This window comes from Amblyomma americanum, chromosome 8 (genome assembly GCF_052857255.1).
Source record: "Amblyomma americanum isolate KBUSLIRL-KWMA chromosome 8, ASM5285725v1, whole genome shotgun sequence".
NCBI classification, from domain to species: domain Eukaryota; kingdom Metazoa; phylum Arthropoda; class Arachnida; order Ixodida; family Ixodidae; genus Amblyomma; species Amblyomma americanum.
In genome coordinates, this window is record NC_135504.1 from 40,371,958 (window position 1) to 40,393,247 (window position 21,290).

Sequence of the window (21,290 nt, forward strand, 5' to 3'; positions counted from 1 at the left end):
AGCATGGCCGCGCTCTGCGGAGCGTCAGCAAATCCGGCACGGGGCGCATCGAAACTAAGCGGCGCAGGCACACAGGGGCCCTTTGGCGCTGCTTCGTGTCGCCTGCTACAGTGCAGAAGTGCACTGGGCTTGCATTGCAGTGAGGTGCACCAGACTGTGTGCTGACAACGTCCGAGCCCACCGATAAGCATTGCGGGAAAGCGCACTTCTCTCATTGCAGCGCATTGTCTTTGTTTTGGCTTGAAACTCAGTGGCCTGTTTTTCTCGGTGCCACGATGCCGGTTAAATGTATGTATCGCTGGAAATTTATAAGCCCTGCTATTGTTCGGTTAGCCGACTTACCAAAGCGAATCGGGCTATGTGATACACGGATAGGGCCTCTGAGAATTATTAACCACAAGGGGTCTTTAACGTGCACGCACATCGCACAGGCCTTAGGCATACTTGCATTTCGTCATCCATCTAAATGCAGTACCCACGCGCCGATCCGCAACCTCAGTTTCAGTGACTGCTGGCTTCGCTGTTTTATGTTATCAGGAATAGAAGCGGAGCACCGGAAAAAGCGACCAGCGCGGCAGGCTATTGCAATGTGCTATGAATAGGGTCCTATGAGTGGTCGCTGGAGCTTCCAAATGCATTGTCGCATAGCCGGCTTAATGCTGGAATCAGTGACATCCATATAAACAAAAACTTTTCTGATGAGTTAAACATAATCTGATATCTTTCAAACTCATTGCAAGTGTTGATGATGTTTATCAGTTCTTTAATAAAATTCTATCTAGAGCGGCGGACTCTGCGAACACTTTCGCGCGAGCGAGACTTATTATGAGAGAACCGTGGCCAAAAAGAATGACATTAATTCTAACGGTCTGCACAGAGATTAGCAGTTGCTGCAAAGTATCTCATCCGCCTCACACTGCACGCACATAAAATGAAGTAGTTCTCTGCTATCCACGTCAGTTGCATAGTGCGGTAAAGCTCTGAGGATGCCTCGCCGCGCTGGCTCAATGGAGACCGCCCGACTGCAGTATCGGGGCACCCGAGATCGATCTCAGCTGCAGAGACCCCGATTGAGTGGAAGTGAAACACGAAGCAGCAGTTTAATTTGCGATGTCAATGCAAGTAACCCTCCTCCCCGTGGTCGTCATCGTTCGGGGCCCTATCGGTGTCCCAAGAAGCCTGATTCGCTTTGGCAAGCCACATAACCGAACAATACCAGGGCTTATAAATTTCCAGCGATATATACATTTAACCGGCATCATGGCACTGAGGAAAACAGGCCACTGAGTTGCAAGCTGAAGCAAACACGACGCGCTGCAATGAGAAAAATGCGCTTTCCCGCAATGCCTTATCGGTGAGCTCGGACGCTGTCAGCACACAGTCTGGTGCGCTTCACTGCACTTCAAGCACAGTGCACATCTGCACTGTAGCAGACGACACGAAGCAGTGTCACCGGGTCCCTGTGTGCCTGCGCCGCTTAGTTTCGATGCGCGCCCACGCTGGATGCGCTAATGCTCTGCAGAGCGCTGCCACGCTGAGCCGTGTTCGCACATATTTTGGACGACCCTGTACATGACCCTTTGTATGACATTTACAGCCTTTGTCAAATACCACATTTTCACGAACATCACGTGAGTTTCTTCCCTGAAATCATGTGGTTCAGGAAACTCCTTGCATTACGTTCGGAACCCTTCAGTATACACATTGTGCCGAACTCAACCTAGTCGGAAAGTGGCGGGTGGCTCATTGCCTTGACCAGTGTAAAATTTGTTCGATATAACACTATCTGACACGACCCATGGAAAGCACTGCAGCTGTTTTTGCTTACTGCACGACTGCCTTCAGGAGCATACTGCACCTGCTTGGTACCAATCGGTGGTTTTGTTTCGTCTGCACTTTCAGTACCTTGACCAGAAGCTTCGGGAAGCGACCAGCGTCAAGACATCGCAGCGGGCCAAGGCAGAAGTCGCTGCCACGGCTACAAGCAGTGGCTCCTCTGAGTTCAGCCAGCAGGTGGCGGCGAAGACAAGGCACGACACCGTCAAGGAGATGCCCATCGAAATGGCCATTCAGGCCTTCCCCTGTTACAGGCAGGAGTCCTCCGTAAGTCCACTGCATTTGGTGCTCTCACTCGGCATGCACGTCTAGCAGCAATATGCAAAGGAGCACTCTGTTTGCATTCAATCTATGATTACCCCTTGAGTATGAGTGACAGGCACACTTTTTCTGTTTTACAGTGCTGGATGTATTAGCCTAGTTTCCCCAGTTTCCCGTTGTTGGTGTCGTTGACGTCCCGTCCGCATGCTCTTTTCAACTGAGAAAAAAAAAAAATGAACAACTACGTACATGTGTACAAACAAAGCTGCTGGCTTGGGTGCACAACTACTCTACCCTGGGCGCCACCCTCCGGCGAAAGCTTGAGCAGCTGAGTTAGAACAGGAAACCCTGGCGAAGACCATGATGCAGAGTACGCTTTCTCTCAGCCACGAATTCGCACAACTATTCATAGTCTAGTGTGGCTATTTGTATTAATTCCGAGGCGGTGGCACTAGTGTGTGGTGTCATCATTACGTTAATCGTTGCACAAATTGGCTAGCATTGATCAGTTATAAGTGCTTTTCGTCTAGACGATTTATGCCCATAAGGCATTTTTTAGCTTAAAATAACAAATCGTGTTCTTTTGGTCGAGCTGACGGTTCAGTTTGATGTTTCAGCTACCTGTACAGTTGGCAGCCAACATTTGTGGAATGCAGCTGTGTGGAGAGAAATTTATTGTAGCTGCATCGTACAAGCGAGTCACCTAAAAATGAAGGGGCCTGGTATCAGTACCTGCTGATGTGGTCACAAGGCCATGCTGCAATAAATTTGTACAGGGGCATACCCACCTCTTAAACTTCCGCTGCGAACTGTACTTGCAAACCATCCCTAGCATATTGCTTGGCCTTGCATTTTCCTGATTCTGCAGAGTTGATCTATGGATTACAAAATGTGCCAGAAAATTTGTAACTGAGCTTGTTGCATAGTGTACATGAAAGAAGCAGAAAATTTTAGAGCTGCATGTCCATTGATAAGGAAAGAAGGAACAAGACACCATTAAATAATTCTCACACTAGTGGTCTTCCAGCTAGAAGCAGGGAACTTCTCTGCTGTGCCACATTACCAATCAGCTAAGCTGCTTCTGGTGGGGCTGGAGTGCTTGGCCGTGCTTGGTTTCCTTACTGTTTTTGTCATTACTGTATAAGATCCAGCGGGCTGATTCCACGGATTCTTTCTTCGGAGATAAAAAATTTAATCCTTGACTTTTATATACTTCCTGCTTGGGCTCAGCAGTTGGGCTGAAGGCATCGTCAGTGCATTGTTTCAACACACTTCTGTTTGTCAGAAGCTAAGTAAATAACTATGCCCCATAACCTGCTCCTCTGGGAGTCGCTTTTAAATTTGCTTCTAAACACACAGCGATGTCTTGTGAGCCATATTGGTCAAGTTGCCGCAGTCATGCCAAACAGGCATGGGCAGGTCATGTAATGTGAAGGCAAGGTAACCGGTGGTCGTTAAAGGTAACGGAAGGGATTCCAAGAGAAGGCAAACGTAGCGAGGGGTGTGAAACAGCTGGGTGGCCGACTGAAATTAGGAAGTTTGCAGGGATAAGATGGCCACAGCTGGCACACGAGAGGGTTTTTTGAGGGACATCGGATTTTGCCTTTTCTCTCCTGTGCACGTGGTGGGCTGATGGTGGTGGTGACGACAGTGGTGAATATTTTGGGCAGTGTAGTCTATCTTGCCATATTCTCATTCTTTTCTCCTGTGCTGTGCAACAGCTGTGGTCCACCAAAGTTAGCATGACTCGTCCTGTACACCCTCTAATGACAGTTACATTTTAGTGTGAATTGTTTCTCATGATGCGAAATGTCGCGCAACTTCGTGGAACCTGTCTTGCAGCTGCTTGCAGAGTTCAAGGCACTCTGGAATGTGGACATTGCCGAGGCCTTTGAGAAGGGCATCAAGCGACTCTTTTTCGTGCTCATGAACTCTGGCACACAGCAGGAAATCACGTCCATCTCGGAAGCTGACGGTGGTGAGTGTGTGTTTGGATGTTGAGTGAGTGTTGTTTCAGGGAGCTCAGAAATGGCAGGTTGCTGGGATTTTTTGTTTATTTATTTGTTATTATTGTTATTATTCTTTAGGTCCGCGATTTCCAAAGCCATTTTTGGAGCCTTGGTGGTGGAGTGTCCATGCGCTTGCATGCTACGAGCGGCCTGTCACAGCAAAAGTAATAACAATTGTAGAACAAAGTTTCTCAAAATGGGTTCTGCAGAACCATTGTGTTCTTTGAAACAACGTTCTGGATTCCCCATGCACCTAAATTTATGCATGCCCGCACCTTTCTTCGTGCAGTTTATCTTGGTATTTGACCGTACTGTTGTGCCTGCAGCAGACTTTCACTATATAGCATTGTTAACTGGAGCTGGGCATTTTTTGAGGGGCCATGAATCTGCTTGCTGCTTTTTTTGCATACACATCAGTAGGAAGTGGCAGAAGCTAGCACGCAGGGTTCCTCAGCATATTTTGAAAGTACCCGCCACGCTGGCACAGTGGCTTTGCCGTTGGGATTATTGCCACGGGCTCGATTCCTGTCACGGCAGCAATGTTTTGGTGGAGGTGATAAAAACACCTATGTGCCGTTCGATGTTGGTGCATGCCAAGGAACTGCAGGTGGTATAAATTAATCCGGAGCCCTTCACTACGGTGTCCCTCATAGCCAATGTGTCGCATTAAGACGTTAAAATCCACAGTTCACAATTCCTTTTGAAAGCTGCTTGAGTTCTCTGGGGCTAAAAAAAGATTGAGGACCTTTGCTTGGGGATGCTACTGGCTTAGCATGATAGGAGAGCATGTGTGACGACACGAGTGTGTGACATAGTGCCACTTTTGTCAGGCAGCAAACCTTTGTTAACAGCAGCTCCTTTCATCACATTCTCATCCTTCCTTGCATTAAAGGTCTCCTTCTCTCTCTGCATGCCTGGCTGAAAAAAAACGTATGCCACACTGTCTTGCACCTAGCATTGACGATATTGCTTTGGTTTCTGGCAGTCTGGTTGTCCAAGTCAGCTCACTTTTACTTGCCTCGCACTTTAAATGAAATACCATGTGCTATTTAGAGAGTTTTTTTGTTGTTATAATTGCCAGGCGCTAGCCCTTACATAGATCAAAAGCTGATGCTATACCTCCTTGGGTTCAGTTTAAACTTAACTAGCTGAACAAGACCTCCGCAAATGTTTAGCCACATTTGTCTGATTTTCGGGATGTGTTTTTATTTATGTACAGATTTTCTTAAGCAGCTACCTGAAGCGTGCTCGGGTTAACAGATAGGTTTCATTTTGTGATGTGTTGTGTGTGATGGTTGTAGTTGTGAACATTTCAAATGCTTTCAAACTTTCCGAGGCCAGCAAGTATGTTTGTACCCGGGCCTGACACTGTTGGCTTTGATTTAAGAGCTGGTTCATGCCTTGCAGCGAGGCGCACAGATGACTTGGTTTGGTGTATTTTTCTCCATTCCCATTTTTTTTTTCTGCTCGCAGACATTCTGCAGGTGGTGCTGGATGCCGTTGCAAAAAGATGCAAGGAGAAGATGAGTGTTCTTCTCGCAGAGGTGCGTTGCTTTAACTCTCTGTCGACCCATCACATGTGCTACCAGTGTCAAATGCAACGCAAACAATGCAGAAGCTATGGAACAACAAAACCGAGAGATTTCAGTTGTGGACTGTTTAATAGTAGAGCACTTAGTGAAAAAACTGCCTTGAGAAGCTTTATTTTTGCTTCACTAGCACAAAGACCACTGCAGAAAAGCATTAATTCACTCTGCCTCTATTTCCAGCAAAATTTATTATTTTTGTGTTCGTCTTTCTCACTTGAGTTGTCCTGTGTGTGTTTTTATTTGACGCTGACAGTACATGTATGAGATGTTGAAGATAACAAATATAGAGTGAAAATATCAGAATTGAAGACTCCAAACAAGAAACTGCAATTTGACGGTAATCCAATGGCCTGTAACATCTTTCAAGCAGCACGGAAACGTAAAACTTTGTGGTTTGACAGAGTGGAGGACTGGTTGATTATCTGAGGGAAAGAGCTGGTGCTTAGGATGAAACAATGGCTCAGCTTGCATGAGTTCATGAGAACTCCAAATGCGCCACTGAAAAAGCAACTTAACACAATGTGTAACAAATTCACTACTGCTTGCTGTTTGTCGTCTAACACCTATGAAATTGAGTTATATCTGTCCTCGAAACAAAGTGAGATAACTTTTTTGTTCCAAACTTGGACACATGTAAGGTCACTTGATTGTTGAGCCACCTTGTTAGCAGCCAGAGCCAATGTTACCACTGTAGTCAAAGCAAAAGCTTTAGCTGAAATCCGAGCGCTTTTTATTGTACTAAAAATTGCAAAGTTAAGGCCAAGAATGTATCTCTGCATGTGATTCTGGAAACTTGTACAGCATTCTCAATGCAGTCACTATGGTGTTAGGGCACTGCACACAGTGAGCTTTCATTTGTGCAGCTTACTACAGTGTCCATCAAGAACATTGCTAGGGGTTAATTAGATATAACCTTTGCAATTCTGACTTTTCCTTCTTCTTTTAACACCTTGCAGGAAACTGCACATCCAACGCCCTGTCTCGTAAAACGTGCCAACGGCAGCTTTGAGGTGTTTGTTGATGGCTACTTTCTGTTCACTGCATCATCCCTGCTTGGAGGCATCTGCGCATTGTTCGCGTCTTTCTGGGTGTTCCACATTGAGTATCCCAAGGATGCACGGAAGATCTTGACTTTCCTTGAGCATGCCTTCCTCAACTTAAACTACAGCAAGCCGCAGCTGAAGACCTGGGAGCTCATCAACATGTACAGGGGTTCAAGCCCGTGATGCCACAGTCTTTTTGGCTGCAGGGCAAAAGAGGAAGAAAAAAAAAAGACACCTATCGTTGCTTCAAGGTTCAACAATGTTGCCTGCAGGCAGGAGTCCGTTTCTTGTACAGAAACATAATATGTTTATCACCTTTTGTTACAAATGCGTTGTAGTAAAAGCTAGTTAATTCGACCCCTGCTAATTCAGATATCTGGGTAAATAACTGCCGGCTCGGTCCCGGCCAGTGCCCATGTAAGTCTTTAACTTCGGATGCTTGCCAATTCTGACGCTCGCCAATTTGGACGCTACAGGTCTCGCACTCGTTAATTCGAACAGGCTCCTGAAGGGAGTCTGCGACCAGGTATGACCGGCGCGGCAAGAGATGTCAAAATAGCCCTATTCAAAACCTGAATTTTGTGCTGTATAGCCTCTCGTGTACCTTTTACGTACGTGAGCGACCGCCACAAAAAAAAACTTTTATTCATGTGTACGTGTGTCTGCCAGCGTGACGCCGAACTGGTAGCGCCATATCGGAAAATTCCGACCGCTTAGCTTCGGTTTCAATTTTATACTCTTCGCCTTAGTCCGCAGCAACGGAGGCTCGACCAGCCAGTATCAACCGATCAGCCTAATCCAGCTGAGCGCTGTTTCACAGTTTTAAGGTTTTAGCGTGGCGCCATTCTGCCAGCAATTCTCGACAGTTTTTTTCGGGGTCATTTGATAATTGGAATACTTTTTCCTGTTCTTTGAAGCTCGAATTATTGAGCTCTTACTGTCATTGCATTTTTTTACCTCAGATGTACAGAAAATAAATTTTGATCTTTGTTTCAATTGGTCTCACTGTGTATGACTACGCTGCTTACCACTGAGCTGCATAAGCATTCCCAATGCGGAAAGGCCTGTGGCAGTGCACGGTGAGGGACCCTCGCAGTGGAGGACGATCTTTTCACAAAGGCGGCGCTGCTATGGGTTTCATTAATTAATTTCAGTATTTTTTTTCCTACACTGAACTGAATTCAGCTGATAATATTTTGGAAAGTGAATATGACCAAATCTAAGTAAATCAGCCTGAAAGGCCACCTAAAATTTATTTCCATTTAATCAGTGCATGTACAGAAATTTGACGCAATTTCAGGGCAGTTATTTTAGAGTTAACATAAATGTGATTGAAGTGCTTTAAAGTGCTTACTTTTGCTAAATGTTTGAACAAAATATACGAGCTCAACCATATAATACAGCTTGGATCCTCCTTCCTGCATCATAATTATTAGTGAAGGGTAAGTGACCATCACACTAGGAAAAGTTTAGTAATATCGTTCGGCCGGAAAAGGGCGATGCCCTTCAAATCGGAGCTCTTTGACCTTACTAGTTGCAAAACTTCTCATGGGGTCCATTGAAAAACTGCGGCCTGATACGGCCAGAATTCGAAGGTTTACGGACTGCCTCAACGTAGAGCATGGTCACTAATGTAAACTGTGTAAACAAACTTCGAGTTTGTTGATAGACGCACAAGTGTCTAGAACAAAATCAGTGGAACAGATCTATGCATGGATATAACTGTCCGAGAGATATATTAAGAGCTAGAGCAACAAAAAAAAAAATGGCTGCAGCTTAGCTTAAGCCAGGTTACGCTCAACTTCGTCTGTTGCCAATGCCAAAGTCGTGGCAGAAGCAGCAGCGGATGCCTCCAAAGCTCTTTGCTGCCGCCTTTCGGCATCCTTCAACCGCCGTTGAGCCAATCGACGCGCCCGTTCTTTGTCGGCCTCTGCCTCTAAGCTTGGCATGTTTAGGTTCCCTACCTCTAGCTAAATTGATTGGCAACGTCAGCTGGACGATCAGACTCGGCCCGGCGGCGTAGATGGTCCCGGTCAACTCGTTTCATCTATGTATTGCGAGGCGGCAGTCTATGCACGCGAGAGTGGTGCCGTCTCCCTTTCAACGGCGAGTCATGTGGTTAGTCACGTGGACACAGCTGGCGAGGAGTTGTATCCGACTATAGCAAAGTTTTCACGTTAAAAGAAAACGCTACTCAGAAGACTGGCGACAGCTTTTGTTGGCGACGTCCAGATATGGCGACACCCTCTGTAAGAGAGTGAGAAGCTCTTACTGAAAAGCAGAGTTCAGCCGGCGTTTATATTTGCTGACTTCCTTCTCTGCGTGGGGTAGGGATTCAGGGAGAGAGAGATTAAACTTTATTTCTCAACGGATAAGGCGATCTACCCACCCCCGACACGCACGTCAGCGGGCGAGTGCCGCCGCCTCAGATGCAGGCTGGGAGGTCTTGGGTCACTGCAGCCTCTTCAGCCAGTTGGACGAGCAGGAGCTGGAGCTCAGGGTCCGAGCTGCGCAGCAGTGTCTCCCAGGTGTCATCATCATCATCAGCCTTACTGTACACCCACTGCAGGGCAAAGGCCTCTCCCATGTCTCTCCAATTAACCCTGTCTTTTGCCAGCTGCATTCACCCTTTGCCTGCAAACTTCTTAATCTCATCCGCCCACCTAACCTTCTGCCGCCCCCTGCTACGCTAGTGTGCCTCAATGCCAGCGCCGCCGTTCAGGGTGGAGATAACTTAAGCGACGCCGCCATATTGAATCACAACTGGCTTCTCCCATGTATCGCGAAATGACCGACTTGTAGCCCAGTGTAGCTCTCGCTGCAAAAGGCCGTTCAAGTTAAAACACTTTGAAGCGCGCCGAGAGCATGAACGGCGCCGTTACAAACGCTAGCGCCGCTGATCCCGTGTGGTTCAATATGGCGGCGCCGCTGAGGTCTCCATCCCGGCGCTGGCACTGAGTCATCTTATATCGTGCGTCCCCGGGAGAGTACGGGCATTCCCATATTATGTGCTCAAGGGTCCCTCTCGCGCCACAAAGGTGTTACATTTATCGCTCCTGGCCTCGGAGAACATGCGGTTCGCCATAACCGGGTGCGGGTACGTATTAGTTTGCAGAGATGAAATGAGAGATGTAGGAAATGGGATGACAAAGTTCAGTGCATAGAGAATGTACAGTGAGAGTATCTTTCATCTGCTGCCACTCCCTGAATTGTCACGTTAGCAGGCTCATGAAAATCGGCCGACGCCATTGGCTGGAAGGGGGTCCTTTGACGGGGGAAAGACGCTTCTTTCTAGAGTTTCACCTGACTATCGAGGCAGTTTTTCTGAGCGAAATTCGCAATTCAGTCTGAAAAATAATCACTGACTGTTGCTTTCGCCAGTGCAGGAATATCCGCTTCAAAAAACGCGCGTTATACGAAAATGGGGAAAGAGCGAGAGGACACGGGCAGTAAAAACCACGGTAAAAACAACGCCCTTTCAAGGGTGTTGAATAATAATAATAATAATTGGTTCTGGGGGAAAGGAAATGGCGCAGTATCTGTCTCGTATATCGTTGGACACCTGAACCGCGCCGTAAGGGAAGGGATAAAGGGGGGAATCGCTTCTCGGCCTCTTACCGGCTAAGATCAAAGTGTAGGGTGTTGAGTAAAAAGATAAAAACCAGCAGGTAAAAACCGCGGTAGTAAAAACCCGCCAAAAATTCGAAATTATTTGCGTTGATGTGCTGCCATCTAGGGAGAATAACAAAAACCTTCGCAGTCTAGATTTCTTCGCCATCCTTTGGTCGTACTCTGAAACAAACTGCGGGCTCGAACCGGAGCTCATTTTTTTTCCTTCCGCACGCTCTCCTTGTCTCGCGATCTTTGTATTATTTGATTTGAGGTTTCCAAACCATCGTTCACAGCCTGCTAACGCGAATCGACGGTACACGTCATGTGATCGTGCTCGGCCGTCAAGGTGGGTCCGTAAACCAACGCGCAACCCAGGTGTGGCGATGTGCCGTGTCGTGGTCGTGATCGAGGCAGGAGCGTCGGACTCCGGATCAACAGAACACACGTCTCGGCGACGGTGACGCAGTGACCACACGCTAAGCTACTAAAAGAAGGAGCTGCAGCTTTCCCGGAATCGCGGCCGCTCACTCTTTGCCACGTAAGTTGCAAGGGCCCGCAGCTGTTTGCGCCGTTTGACGTTGGCGGCAGGCCTCCCATTCAATCTCCGGCATCAGCAGCAGGAGAGCATGGGCTTTCGTGAACTAACGTCGACGCTGCCTTTTCGTCCGCGGACTTCTTGACGTGGGCGGTGCGCTTAGATGGCCGTGTTACTACGATGGAGCTTCGAGTGCCTCTGATAGATAGCCGTGGGACGTCACCTGTGGCCGCGGCCACCGCCAACCCTGCGATAATGAAGATGCAAGATTGGGTGATGAGCTCGGGCCGGCTGCCGACGACCTACCGCATAGGCAACTCGACGTTGCGCTGTCAGGTCAACTTCGTCGTGGCCGTGGCTCTCATGGGCATCGCCTGCCTGCTGCTCATGTACGCGCTTCTACCCTGGGGCAAGTACCACCACATCGTCGAGGACCACATCGACGGCCCCGGTCACGAGCACGGTCACCAACACATCCTGCAGGAGTACTTGCCCTACAACGCCACTTACCCGCTCACCAAGCCGATCGTGTATGGGCGCAAGGTGCGCTACAAGTTCGCCTGCATCACGGACCTGGACACGGAGTCCAAGTTGAAAGGCACCGAGAACACGTGGGTGAGCTACCTGAAGGTCGGCTACCTTGTGGTCGACCGGACCATGAGTGAGGTCAGCATCGAGTGGGAGGAAGGTATGACGATGCTGAAGGGACAGTTCGCCATGGGCGGACGCGGTATGGAGCTCTCCGAGCTCGTGGTGTTCAACGGCAAGCTCTACACCATGGACGACAGGACGGGGGTGGTGTACGAGATCAGGGACAACAAGGTGATCCCGTGGGTGATGCTGACGGACGGGAATGGAGAGGCCACGAAAGGTGTGTGTGTGTGTTTGTGTGTGGGCTGGTGCGTTGGCTGGCGCTTTTAGGTATTTGAGCAAAAGTCCTTGCAGCTGTGGAAATTCGATTCTAAGCCGCGAATCTGTGTATGTTTATAGCCTTTTACAAAAAGAGTCAGTATCGCTACACATTGTTTTTCATTCATTCTTTCGATTATCTTTACAAAATATGCGTACAACAGAGGTAATTTGAGGAGCGTTCAAAGAGTAGCTGATGATACGGAACAGTGTAAAACAACTGCACCACCAAACTACGTCAATAATTAAAAGGGGACATATAGACAGGATGACAAGAGATTTTTTAAAGACCAGCGTAAAGGACCGTAGACACCTGATTCTAGTTGCACGTTTTCTTCTTCCAGGTGATGCATTAAATGCTAGAATACATGGTTCACGACATGGTATTGATCTATGACTACTAAATAATTTGTAATAGAATTTCATCTTTCATGCTGTTTCTGTTTCGGTTTCATCAACCGAACGATGGCTGTGACGTATAGTTCGTGTTTAGGTCATGTGAGGCACTAAAAATACAAATATAGTTTCTGATACATGGTTTTAATTCACTACAACACTTAAGCCAGCCTGTTCAAGACGAAGTGACAAAACGACATATCAGCAATTATATAGCGTTTTTTTTTTTTTTTGTGGCTCTCGGGACCTAAACACCAACTGCACGTCACAGCCATTGTTTGGCTGATGAAACTGAAACAGCATCTAGAGGAAATTCAATCATATATTATTTAATGGTCTTAGGCGAGTACGATGTATACTAAAGTCTGACACATCATTTGAAAAAAAAAAAAAACGCAAACAAAAATTTGAGGTTTATACTGCTTTAACTCGGCCTGTCGAGTGCTGCTCTCTGTTTCATCTACTTGTGCAGTTTTATGTCTTCTTCACTGCTAGTCTGGGAATGTTTACAGCCATTATAAGGAAGAAAAAACAGCACAATGCTCTGTTATTCACCTTTCACAGGCAGAGTGCTGAAAACTAGGCAGAGGTGCACACTTGCAAGAATTATCTGCTCTTTCCATGTCCATTTGTTCTGCCATGCTTCATTGTAGTGAAACTTCCAAGAATTATTCATTCAGCTGGCATCCTAACACAATGGCACCTTCCCTGCCACAGCGGTCTTAATTTTTTTTTCCTTGACTCCATTGTCTGGTTTCCTTAAATCAACTTGGTTGTGAGACGTCAGTAATTTAAAATAGCGTAGGCCTGTCTGCACCAATACGACTGCAAAGAAATGTTATCCAGCCTTCCGGCATACTGTCAGGCAAGCATAGAATTGACAACTTGCCAAACTCTGTAAGTCACATTTCATTGTGTTCTTCATCTACGTGAACCCCGGGTGGTTGCCACCTGCATTTGCGGTCACGCCTAGAAGGCATTTGTTGAAAGGGTACAGTTGTGCATACCCTTCACTGGTACCTGTCTTTAGCTTATCCTCAACAATTAAAACAAAATGTGAACTAAAAGCTATCCTTTCTACAGGGGTGTCAAAGAGATCGCAACGGAGGGCAGCTGGCTCCTTGCACGCTGCCATTTCGTGTGCAGAGCAGGAGGTGAAAATGCGTTTTTTTTTTTGTTGGAAGAAATCTTTGCGAGAATGCTGACTCACAGAACTTTGCAAGTTGTCAGTAATTGGATAGTTGAATCATTTTATCAACAAAAGCCCTTCACTACAGCGTCTCTCATAGTCCGAGTCACTTTGGGACGTTAAACCCCCCATAAACCAAACTGTTTTAATGACGGACAATGTGTGCAGTTATATTTGACCACTGCAGTCTATGTATTCCTGTCTGCAATCCAATGCTTAGTGTTTTGCAAATGTGTCAGCAAAAGAGCAAATATGAGTTGTGCTTATGCTTTGTTTGCATGAATTCAGCAAGTTAGCAAATCCAAAAGGTCACTGCAGTGAAAATTTGTGATTTGACAGCCCTGTTATTTAAAAACTGTCCACTTGCAGTCATAGCAGCTAACATAGTCTCGAACTTTACTGTTGCAGAGGCACTTAACCTTGTTCAAAGCTTGTGTGACAAAGCTGTTGTCACACGCTTACATTTGCTTCACTGATTGAAGTGATTGGAAAGCTAGTGAACAGCGCTGAAAAACTGCCTGAAATAGCAGCAGTGTTCTTTATTTGAACCATTGAGTGATTTGATATGTTCAAGGCTGTCCGTTCTGTCTTCTTTTACACTATCTCTCACCTGAAGGATAAATAGTGTTCTTATCTCAGTACATGAATTTCACTCTATCAAGGAGCGACTGCAAGTTTTACTCCTATCGTGAGGTAATTTTAAGGTTATTGCCATTTCTTCAGGACGAATTTAGGCCTCAAATTCACGATGGCCTTTAAAAACTTTGTAAGCATCTGACCCGTTAGGTTTCATATACTTTTTTGCAAGGAGCAGTGTGCGCAACTCTTCTTATGTAAATGATGCCGGTTGTACGAAGATTGCTGCATGTATAGAACAGTGCTTGCGACTTAAAGACGCGTGCATGTGTGTACAGTGGTTTTACAGCCTTCGTAAGGAGGGCATACAGCCGTAGCAACAGCCTTCTTGCTCACAAAATTCACAGAGACTTCAACATTTCATCTGTGTCTGTCATGCTCATCAATTTTGACATTATTGTGTGATAAGTCGTGGAAATTCACTAGCTTAATTTGCTGCTCGCAAAATCTCTTGGCACAATCTCGGCAGCTGTTGCTCCTTAAAAATTAACACAATTTCTGCATTTGCGCTGTAGAGTGAGCTAGCCTCCTTTAATGCACGTGGCCGTCTGTTTCGACGTTGCTGCATAAATTCACTCATTAATGCATGGGCCTGCAGTGGGAGCTCATTTTGCTGCTCACGAAATTCTCTGGTGCAATTACTGCAGCCGTCGCTGCTTGAAAAACTTCCGAAAGCACTTGGAAATATTGCTTCACAGCAGCATGTATTAATTGTGGAAAGCATTTATTGGGCTATTTAATTGGTGACTATGGAACCTATTTGTTTTTATTGATTTCGTCTTGGACGCTTACTGTGGTCAGCAGGACATCCTTTGACATTTTAGCTAAGATTTAGAAAAGGTGCATTTGGACATGGTGCTTAATATGCAGAACCGATCTGAGGCATGTGACGACGAGGAAGGAAGACTGTGGGAGTAGGCACGAGGGTAAGATAAAGTTCAGATGGGTGTCTTTGGAAGTCCCGCTGTCTTTGGTATAAGTGATGTTTGAGTGGCAAGAGATAAAATGAGGCCCTATCCTTTTGGGGAAATGCTGTGGTCATCAATGGTGGCTGTACTCATGATGATCGTAATGCTAATATTGCCTGACAGATGAGTGCAATTAATCTGCGTGTACTTAGTTGTACTGCTAATGGCTTTACATTGGCATAAAATGGTCTAAAAGGAAGCAGTTCTGAGCAGCCAGTTCAGTAGAGGAGCAGCATAATAGAAATTTTGGGAATTTTCTGTTTTTATTGTTTCCTCCTTGTAATGAATTAAGGGATGTTCACATCGTCACATTGAGGGAATCGCTTTGAGGCACACTGTAATGCAGAGCCCTTTGTTCATTTGGACAATGTGTTCTCTAATGTCATAGAGATCGTTGTGCGTAGGTATTTTTGCGTGGCACCTCCATCGAAATGTGGCCCCAGCGGACAGCATCTGAATTCTTGCTCAGCAGTATAATGCTACAGCTGTACTCTTTCCCATACGACTGAATTCATGCGAAAACGTAACTGTTGTGCAGGCTTCAAGAGTGAGTGGGCGACGGTGCGCGAAGGCGTCCTCTACGTGGGTGGCTTGGGCAAGGAGTGGACAAATAGTAAGGGTCATGTCATCAACCATGACCCTCAGTGGATCAAAGTGGTGACCCCTGGAGGCCGCGTTGAGCACCGCGACTGGCGGGACAACTACCGCAAGCTCTGTGAATGGGCCAAGTACGGACCTCCAGGTGGGGCCTTTGACCTTGCTTTCTTTTCTGTAGCATTTGCTTTATGCTCTGAAAATTCTGTGCATGCTTGCGGCCGTACATGTCGACAACAGAGCTCTATGCTTAGAAGACATTATGTAAAGGAAAGATGCAGCAAAGGAGATGATGTATAGCTATCCTTATATCTAGCTGTTGTCTTATGAGAAAAACTTACGAATACTTAAAAGAGAGTATGCATAGGGTAACGCAGATACCAGGTGATGATCAGTCCAGGCCTGTGCTTTCTTTCTAATGCTCACATACATCGTTGTGCTTTTCCAATCAAAATATTTTATCTTTAAATCATCAAGTTCGTGTTTGTGTGTTTGCCTTCAATGCTTCATGTGTGTGCGATGGCTGTGTGAGGTTGTTCGCTGGTCTGGGGTTTGTTTACCAATTTCTCGAAGTGGCGGCCAACAACCCGTTATTGTTTTACAGTTGCCTGGCTACTTTATGAGTAGCGCTTGTAAACCTAGGCCACTAAAAGGACCTCAAACATAAAAATCGGAGTTTAAAAACCAAAAATGGCATCTTGAGTAGCACTGCTTATTGCTCCACAGCAAATTGATGTAGTAATAATAACCAGAAAATCACTAACGTTTACCCCTTCATGCTACTGTAAAAGCTCAAACTGCTGGAAGCATGCTGCAGTATTTAAATCTTGGTGTCCCAAATTGTTTTCCGTTCCCCAAAGCACAGCCTTGTCCCTTGAAAAACATCAACAGGAGTGACGAGCTATGAAAAATTTTCTGGAACGGTTGTAATGGGCACAAGGAAGCATTAATTAGAGGTCATTAGGAGAGTCGACTGTCGTATTGCTGCAGGCTCAAGCAATGTACTCATGATAAGAACTGTGAGGATCACAGTACGTGTGAATCGCATTTCATGAGTGAACACGAAAGCAAGTTGCCTCCTGCAACTTTCGCATGCTTTGGCCGCAGCTTACTCAACGGGTTTTGGCAAGCTTTGAATGGGTAAGCTCATTTCGTGAAGCCTGACAGTATATTATGATTGAAAAGAAAAAATAATGCAGCGCAGACCGTACATTTCTAATTCAAGGTCAATATTGCAGGATACATGATCCACGAAGCTGTCGCGTGGAGTCATCGCTACGGTGAGTGGTTCTTCTTGCCGCGCCGTGCAAGCACCACGGCCTACAATGACGTCGAAGACGAGGAGAAAGGCACCAACATCATGCTGCGCACAGACCCACACTTTGCGCGTGTGCGAGTGATGGAGGTTGGACCGTTGGTGCCAACGCACGGCTTCTCGTCGTTCAAGTTTGTGCCCAGCCTGTCACGCTCAGACAGGGACAGCCTGATCCTTGCCCTCAAGTCGGAGGAGTACAAAGGAAAGACTGCAACCTATATCACTGTGATCCGCGTCGACGACGGCAAGGTTCTCTACCCTGAGACCAAGATCGGTGACTACAAGTTTGAGGGTGTTGAGTTCATCTGATAAGGAGCAGCTTGTTCTTTTTAAATTTCTGAGTGTTCCTTGCTTTGCAGAAGCTGACAGAGATACGGTTTCTTGCACCCCCTGGCTTTGTTTCAAAATCGTAGCTGGCTGGCATGTTCCTGGGCCTTCCTTTCTTGCGGGGTTTTTTTCTCAGCATGCCACCAGTGTTTCCCCTTGCTGCTTTCCACATCTATGTCAAGTTTGATGCTAGACATTGCCCTGTGAGCCAAATGATCATCGGAAGACTGCTGGTCAATGGCCTAACCTGAATTGCACACATCGGACGAATTTTTAGCTTCACCTAACCGTTAGCTTTTACTGTGAGGGTGTATTTGTTTGGCGTTCCCCGATGCCTGAACCATTTTATTATTTACATTGCCAGCACTTTACATTCACACGTGTAAGGAAGCACATCCTTCATGGCTTTGCATGTGCGTGCCCACGAATATGTTTCCACGTTTCTTGTTCTTGCAGCTTTCTGTTGAAGAAATGGATGTGAATGGATGTGTTGCTAGTGCTTATTAGAATGGAAACTAGCTTGTTCTCCCAGAAATGTAATCTTGCCACGAGATCATTTTGACTGCTCTTGAGAGCAAGTTGATGAGGCTCTTTGATCCAACTCCTTCTGAATTCTATGACAGCTTAATATTTCCTTGCCTGACACCGTATTTCTTGGGAGAATTAGCTTTTGCAGTGTTGTATGCCTTTAGTATTTTTGTTTTGAAGTGGAAAGCTAAGCAAACTGCCATCGATGAGTAGAATGACAGTGAAGCCAGTCTGAGCTGATTCGGGGAAAGACGAATTCTTTCCCGGTTTTGCTCAGACTGGCAAAATTTATCTAGTCATTGTTTTCTCGATTTTTTTATGCTGTTCCTGGTGTCCTACCTGTTCAGTTTGCATATAAGAGCTGTCCTTTATCATTAGCTAAGCAGCTACAGGCGTTCCTTAGGTGGGAACGTGCGTCAGTATTGCAATCCAGATCTGTTTTTGAAAGTAAGAAAGAAAGCTTTTGATTTTTGGTGCCATCGAACGTGGGGAAGTTCAGGGGGTGTCTAACCACTGATGTATTTGCTGATCAGAAATTCACAGGCGAATTGCTCTTTCAGGCAACTGAAAGTGCACATTTGGTGTAAAAAGGACGTGCCTCTTGTTTTAATTGGCATTGTTTGAATTTCAAACCCCTCCCTGCGTGTGCACTTTTAAAGGTAGCAGATTGATTCTGGAATTGCATGCACTCGTGTACAGACTTTTTAGTATAAGTTGTTTGTTGTACTCTGCCGACGAGAGCCCTGCAGTGACAAGTGTTGCAACATAGACAACTGCGTGCCTTTGAGTGTGTGGTGGAGCAAGGACTATCACCGTCACAGGAACGATGCATAATGCGCTTGCAGGCTGACCTCGGAACACAAGGATGAAGAGAGATCTGCAAGAACTCGCAAAATATGTGTGGTGTATGTGTGTGTCTGTGTGTGTGTGGACCTTACGTAGAAAAAAATTGATTGGAAGATGCTCACAGTTTTCCACTTCCTGGCTGTCTACTTGAAGAAGAGGGGATATGAAGAGTGTTTAGCTGCTTCTGTTCCTGCAACATAAAAGTGTGCAGGATGTCTAGAGGTGGAGACCGCTTCGGTCAGCCTGATGGTGAATTTCAATGGGCGAACTGAGCCGCCAAGCTCATTGGTTGGTGCATGCATGTGGTGAAAGCACCTTATGTCTCCCTCAAGTGTATAATTGTCACTTGACGGTCCCCTGCAGCGTTAATGGTGCTCCACTTAAGTTTGGGAAGCACAAAATTGCTGCTGTAAGTTCAAGTGACTTCAGCCTACTGATTCACAGAGAAGCAGCCAGGGCTGTCACTGGCTTTTGTCAGAATCTGTGGGGTTACTCCTGAACAAACACTGTTGTTGCAACATTACTTACTATATATTGCAGTTCCCTGCGATATACAGTCTGGGTTATAGTGTTTCTCCAGTTCAACCACTGGAAGACTGGAGTCCTTGTGGTAGCTATTTGCCCAGTTTTCCAGTTTTTCCAACTTTGCAGACCAGCATTCGCTTCTGTGGTGCTCATGGTAGACACTTCTATGTGACGGTATAGCAATAACCACCTTCTGCACTTTGCGAGTGTTTCCTCTGAACGACTTAGGTACACAGACAGGTTAATACCTAAGGCAGGAATAATATATGAAGGCCTTTTATTTCAGGGAATTAAAAAGTAACTGCTCTTTTTTCCAAACTGCTTGGAAGCTTTGCCTAGCCGTTGCACCTGAAGGTTGCTTTTTTCATTTCGAATCTTGCTTTGCAGTCAAGGCTAGTATAGTGCTGTCACATGTGCAAGTATGTATAATTCAGTTCTGTCTGTGCTGCAGTTCATAAATCCAATGGTTTGTTGGATCATTCTGCGGGCTTTTTGCTGGGGCATCCTGAAGTGTCTTGGTAGTATGGTTCTAGTCACCACTTTGCAACAGAAGCTTTGGCACTTGCATTTTGTTGTGGATTTGTGAAGTTTTCTGTACCCAAGAGTTCCTTGTTTTGCCTTCACTGTTTTCGTAGCGTTGAAAGTAAGACCTAAATGAGACTCAATGTGAGCAGCCTAGTTTGTCGCCTTCTGTGAATGCTGGCAGGTATTACAATATGCTTTGATGTAGAAGTGCTGGGTTGTTTTGTTGGATTGCTTAAGTTATATTGCATATCTTCGTTTTAGCATAAACTTATTGCATTTTTAATACTGCGCATGAAAAACATTTACAGGTCAGGTTTGCTTTCATTGCTTGATATCAGGATTGGTTGTTTTCTGTTCTCGTGCCATTCTCTGTGGCATGTTAAAACTCATTTTTAGATGTTTAACATAACAACAGACCTAACCCTGTGTTTGGCGTATAATGGCATTAGTTGCTTATGTGCCATTAAACCCAAAAACCCAGATCAACATCATTATTTTAAACCCGCTTGGCATGACCTTTGCTCCGGTACTCCAAGACTACAGCGATATAATAATGTTTGGTGACAAATGAAATTTACATCTGTAAACCTTGAATATCTTGCAGCTGCATACTTAGTTAAATCTCTAAAATCAGCTGAATTCAACCGTTAGATCAGTCTTTCTGGCATTCATCACATATTGAGTAGCAATGGCGTGATCATGTGTTCGCTGCCTTGGTCATTTTCGTTGGTTATATCAATGTTCTTAAATAATATTAAAAGACTCTAGTAATACAAGGGAGACCATATTCCAGTTATTTGGTTATTTCTGTCGGGTGGCGTTAAATCGGGAAGCATTTTTTGGTTCACATTGCTGTTTTTTCATTGACATGAACATCTTTGTGGGAGTACTCAAGCATCGTTCATGAGTACCTTTTGTAGGCTTCCAATGTGGCGCCTTTTTGTCACCCTTTTTGAGAAATTTGGCTTCTGTCAATCGCCTTGCTACAGTGAGATATTCAAAGTTTGTTCTCAGATGTCTGAGCATAATCTAGCTGGGGGTTCTGAATTTTTTTTTTTTTGCATTAGAAAACACATCTTGGCTACCATCCCTACGTGCCTCACATGCATATGACAGCTAACAGCAGTTATTGGCAGTATGGTGAAACAGCCTGCCATAAGCAATTACATTATGTTAAATCCCAAAATTAAGTGGATAAAGGAAAGGTAGGGATTAAGATTTTGGTGTTCTGGGGACACAGAAAGCACTCCAAGGAAACCGGTTGTTTTTCGAAACCCAGCTGGGAGCCCCTGATACTAGCACATAGTTCTTTAGATTGAGCAGTGTGCATATTTCACCAACCATTTCAACTCCTGCACAGCCTCTTGATGGTCCCTTGGATTAAGCTACTTCGCAGCTCTTGTTGCTTCAGTTATTGAAGTCTCGAACCAGCGTGAATAAACTTTTTTGTGCTTTACAAGTTGTGACATATGCATCTGCTGCACTTGCTGTGCAGTGCAACCGTATTGTTGGTCTGGCTTTAACTGTTTTTTCACCAAGATGTGCATTCACCGCTCAATTCACGTGTATTTTCACCGCGCTAAGCTGAAGGTCTCTTTGCGCATAGCTACTTCACACACCTAAGACTGAACTATCAATGTGTCTCGT

General features: G+C 45.6%; 2 protein-coding genes across 3 annotated transcripts in view; both read left to right on the plus strand.

The window, feature by feature from the left end:
* The window catches only part of LOC144101434 (uncharacterized), a 42,095-nt gene extending 34,361 nt beyond the window's left edge, over positions 1–7,734 (plus strand). For both annotated transcript variants that reach the window (XM_077634601.1, XM_077634602.1), the window contains 4 exons: positions 1,903–2,103; positions 3,940–4,075; positions 5,580–5,650; positions 6,652–7,734. In XM_077634601.1, coding sequence (XP_077490727.1) covers positions 1,903–2,103; positions 3,940–4,075; positions 5,580–5,650; positions 6,652–6,921 — 678 coding nt within the window. In that variant the 3' untranslated portion in view covers positions 6,922–7,734. The remainder of the gene's footprint in view (positions 1–1,902; positions 2,104–3,939; positions 4,076–5,579; positions 5,651–6,651) is intronic.
* Positions 7,735–10,532: 2,798 nt separating this feature from the next.
* On the plus strand, positions 10,533–20,532 carry LOC144101436 (soluble calcium-activated nucleotidase 1). Its single transcript, XM_077634604.1, has 3 exons — positions 10,533–11,756; positions 15,522–15,725; positions 16,816–20,532. Exons 1-3 carry the CDS (start codon positions 11,066–11,068, stop codon positions 17,199–17,201), a joined length of 1,281 nt encoding a protein of 426 aa, XP_077490730.1. The 5' UTR covers positions 10,533–11,065; the 3' UTR covers positions 17,202–20,532.
* The last annotated feature ends 758 nt before the right edge of the window (positions 20,533–21,290 follow it).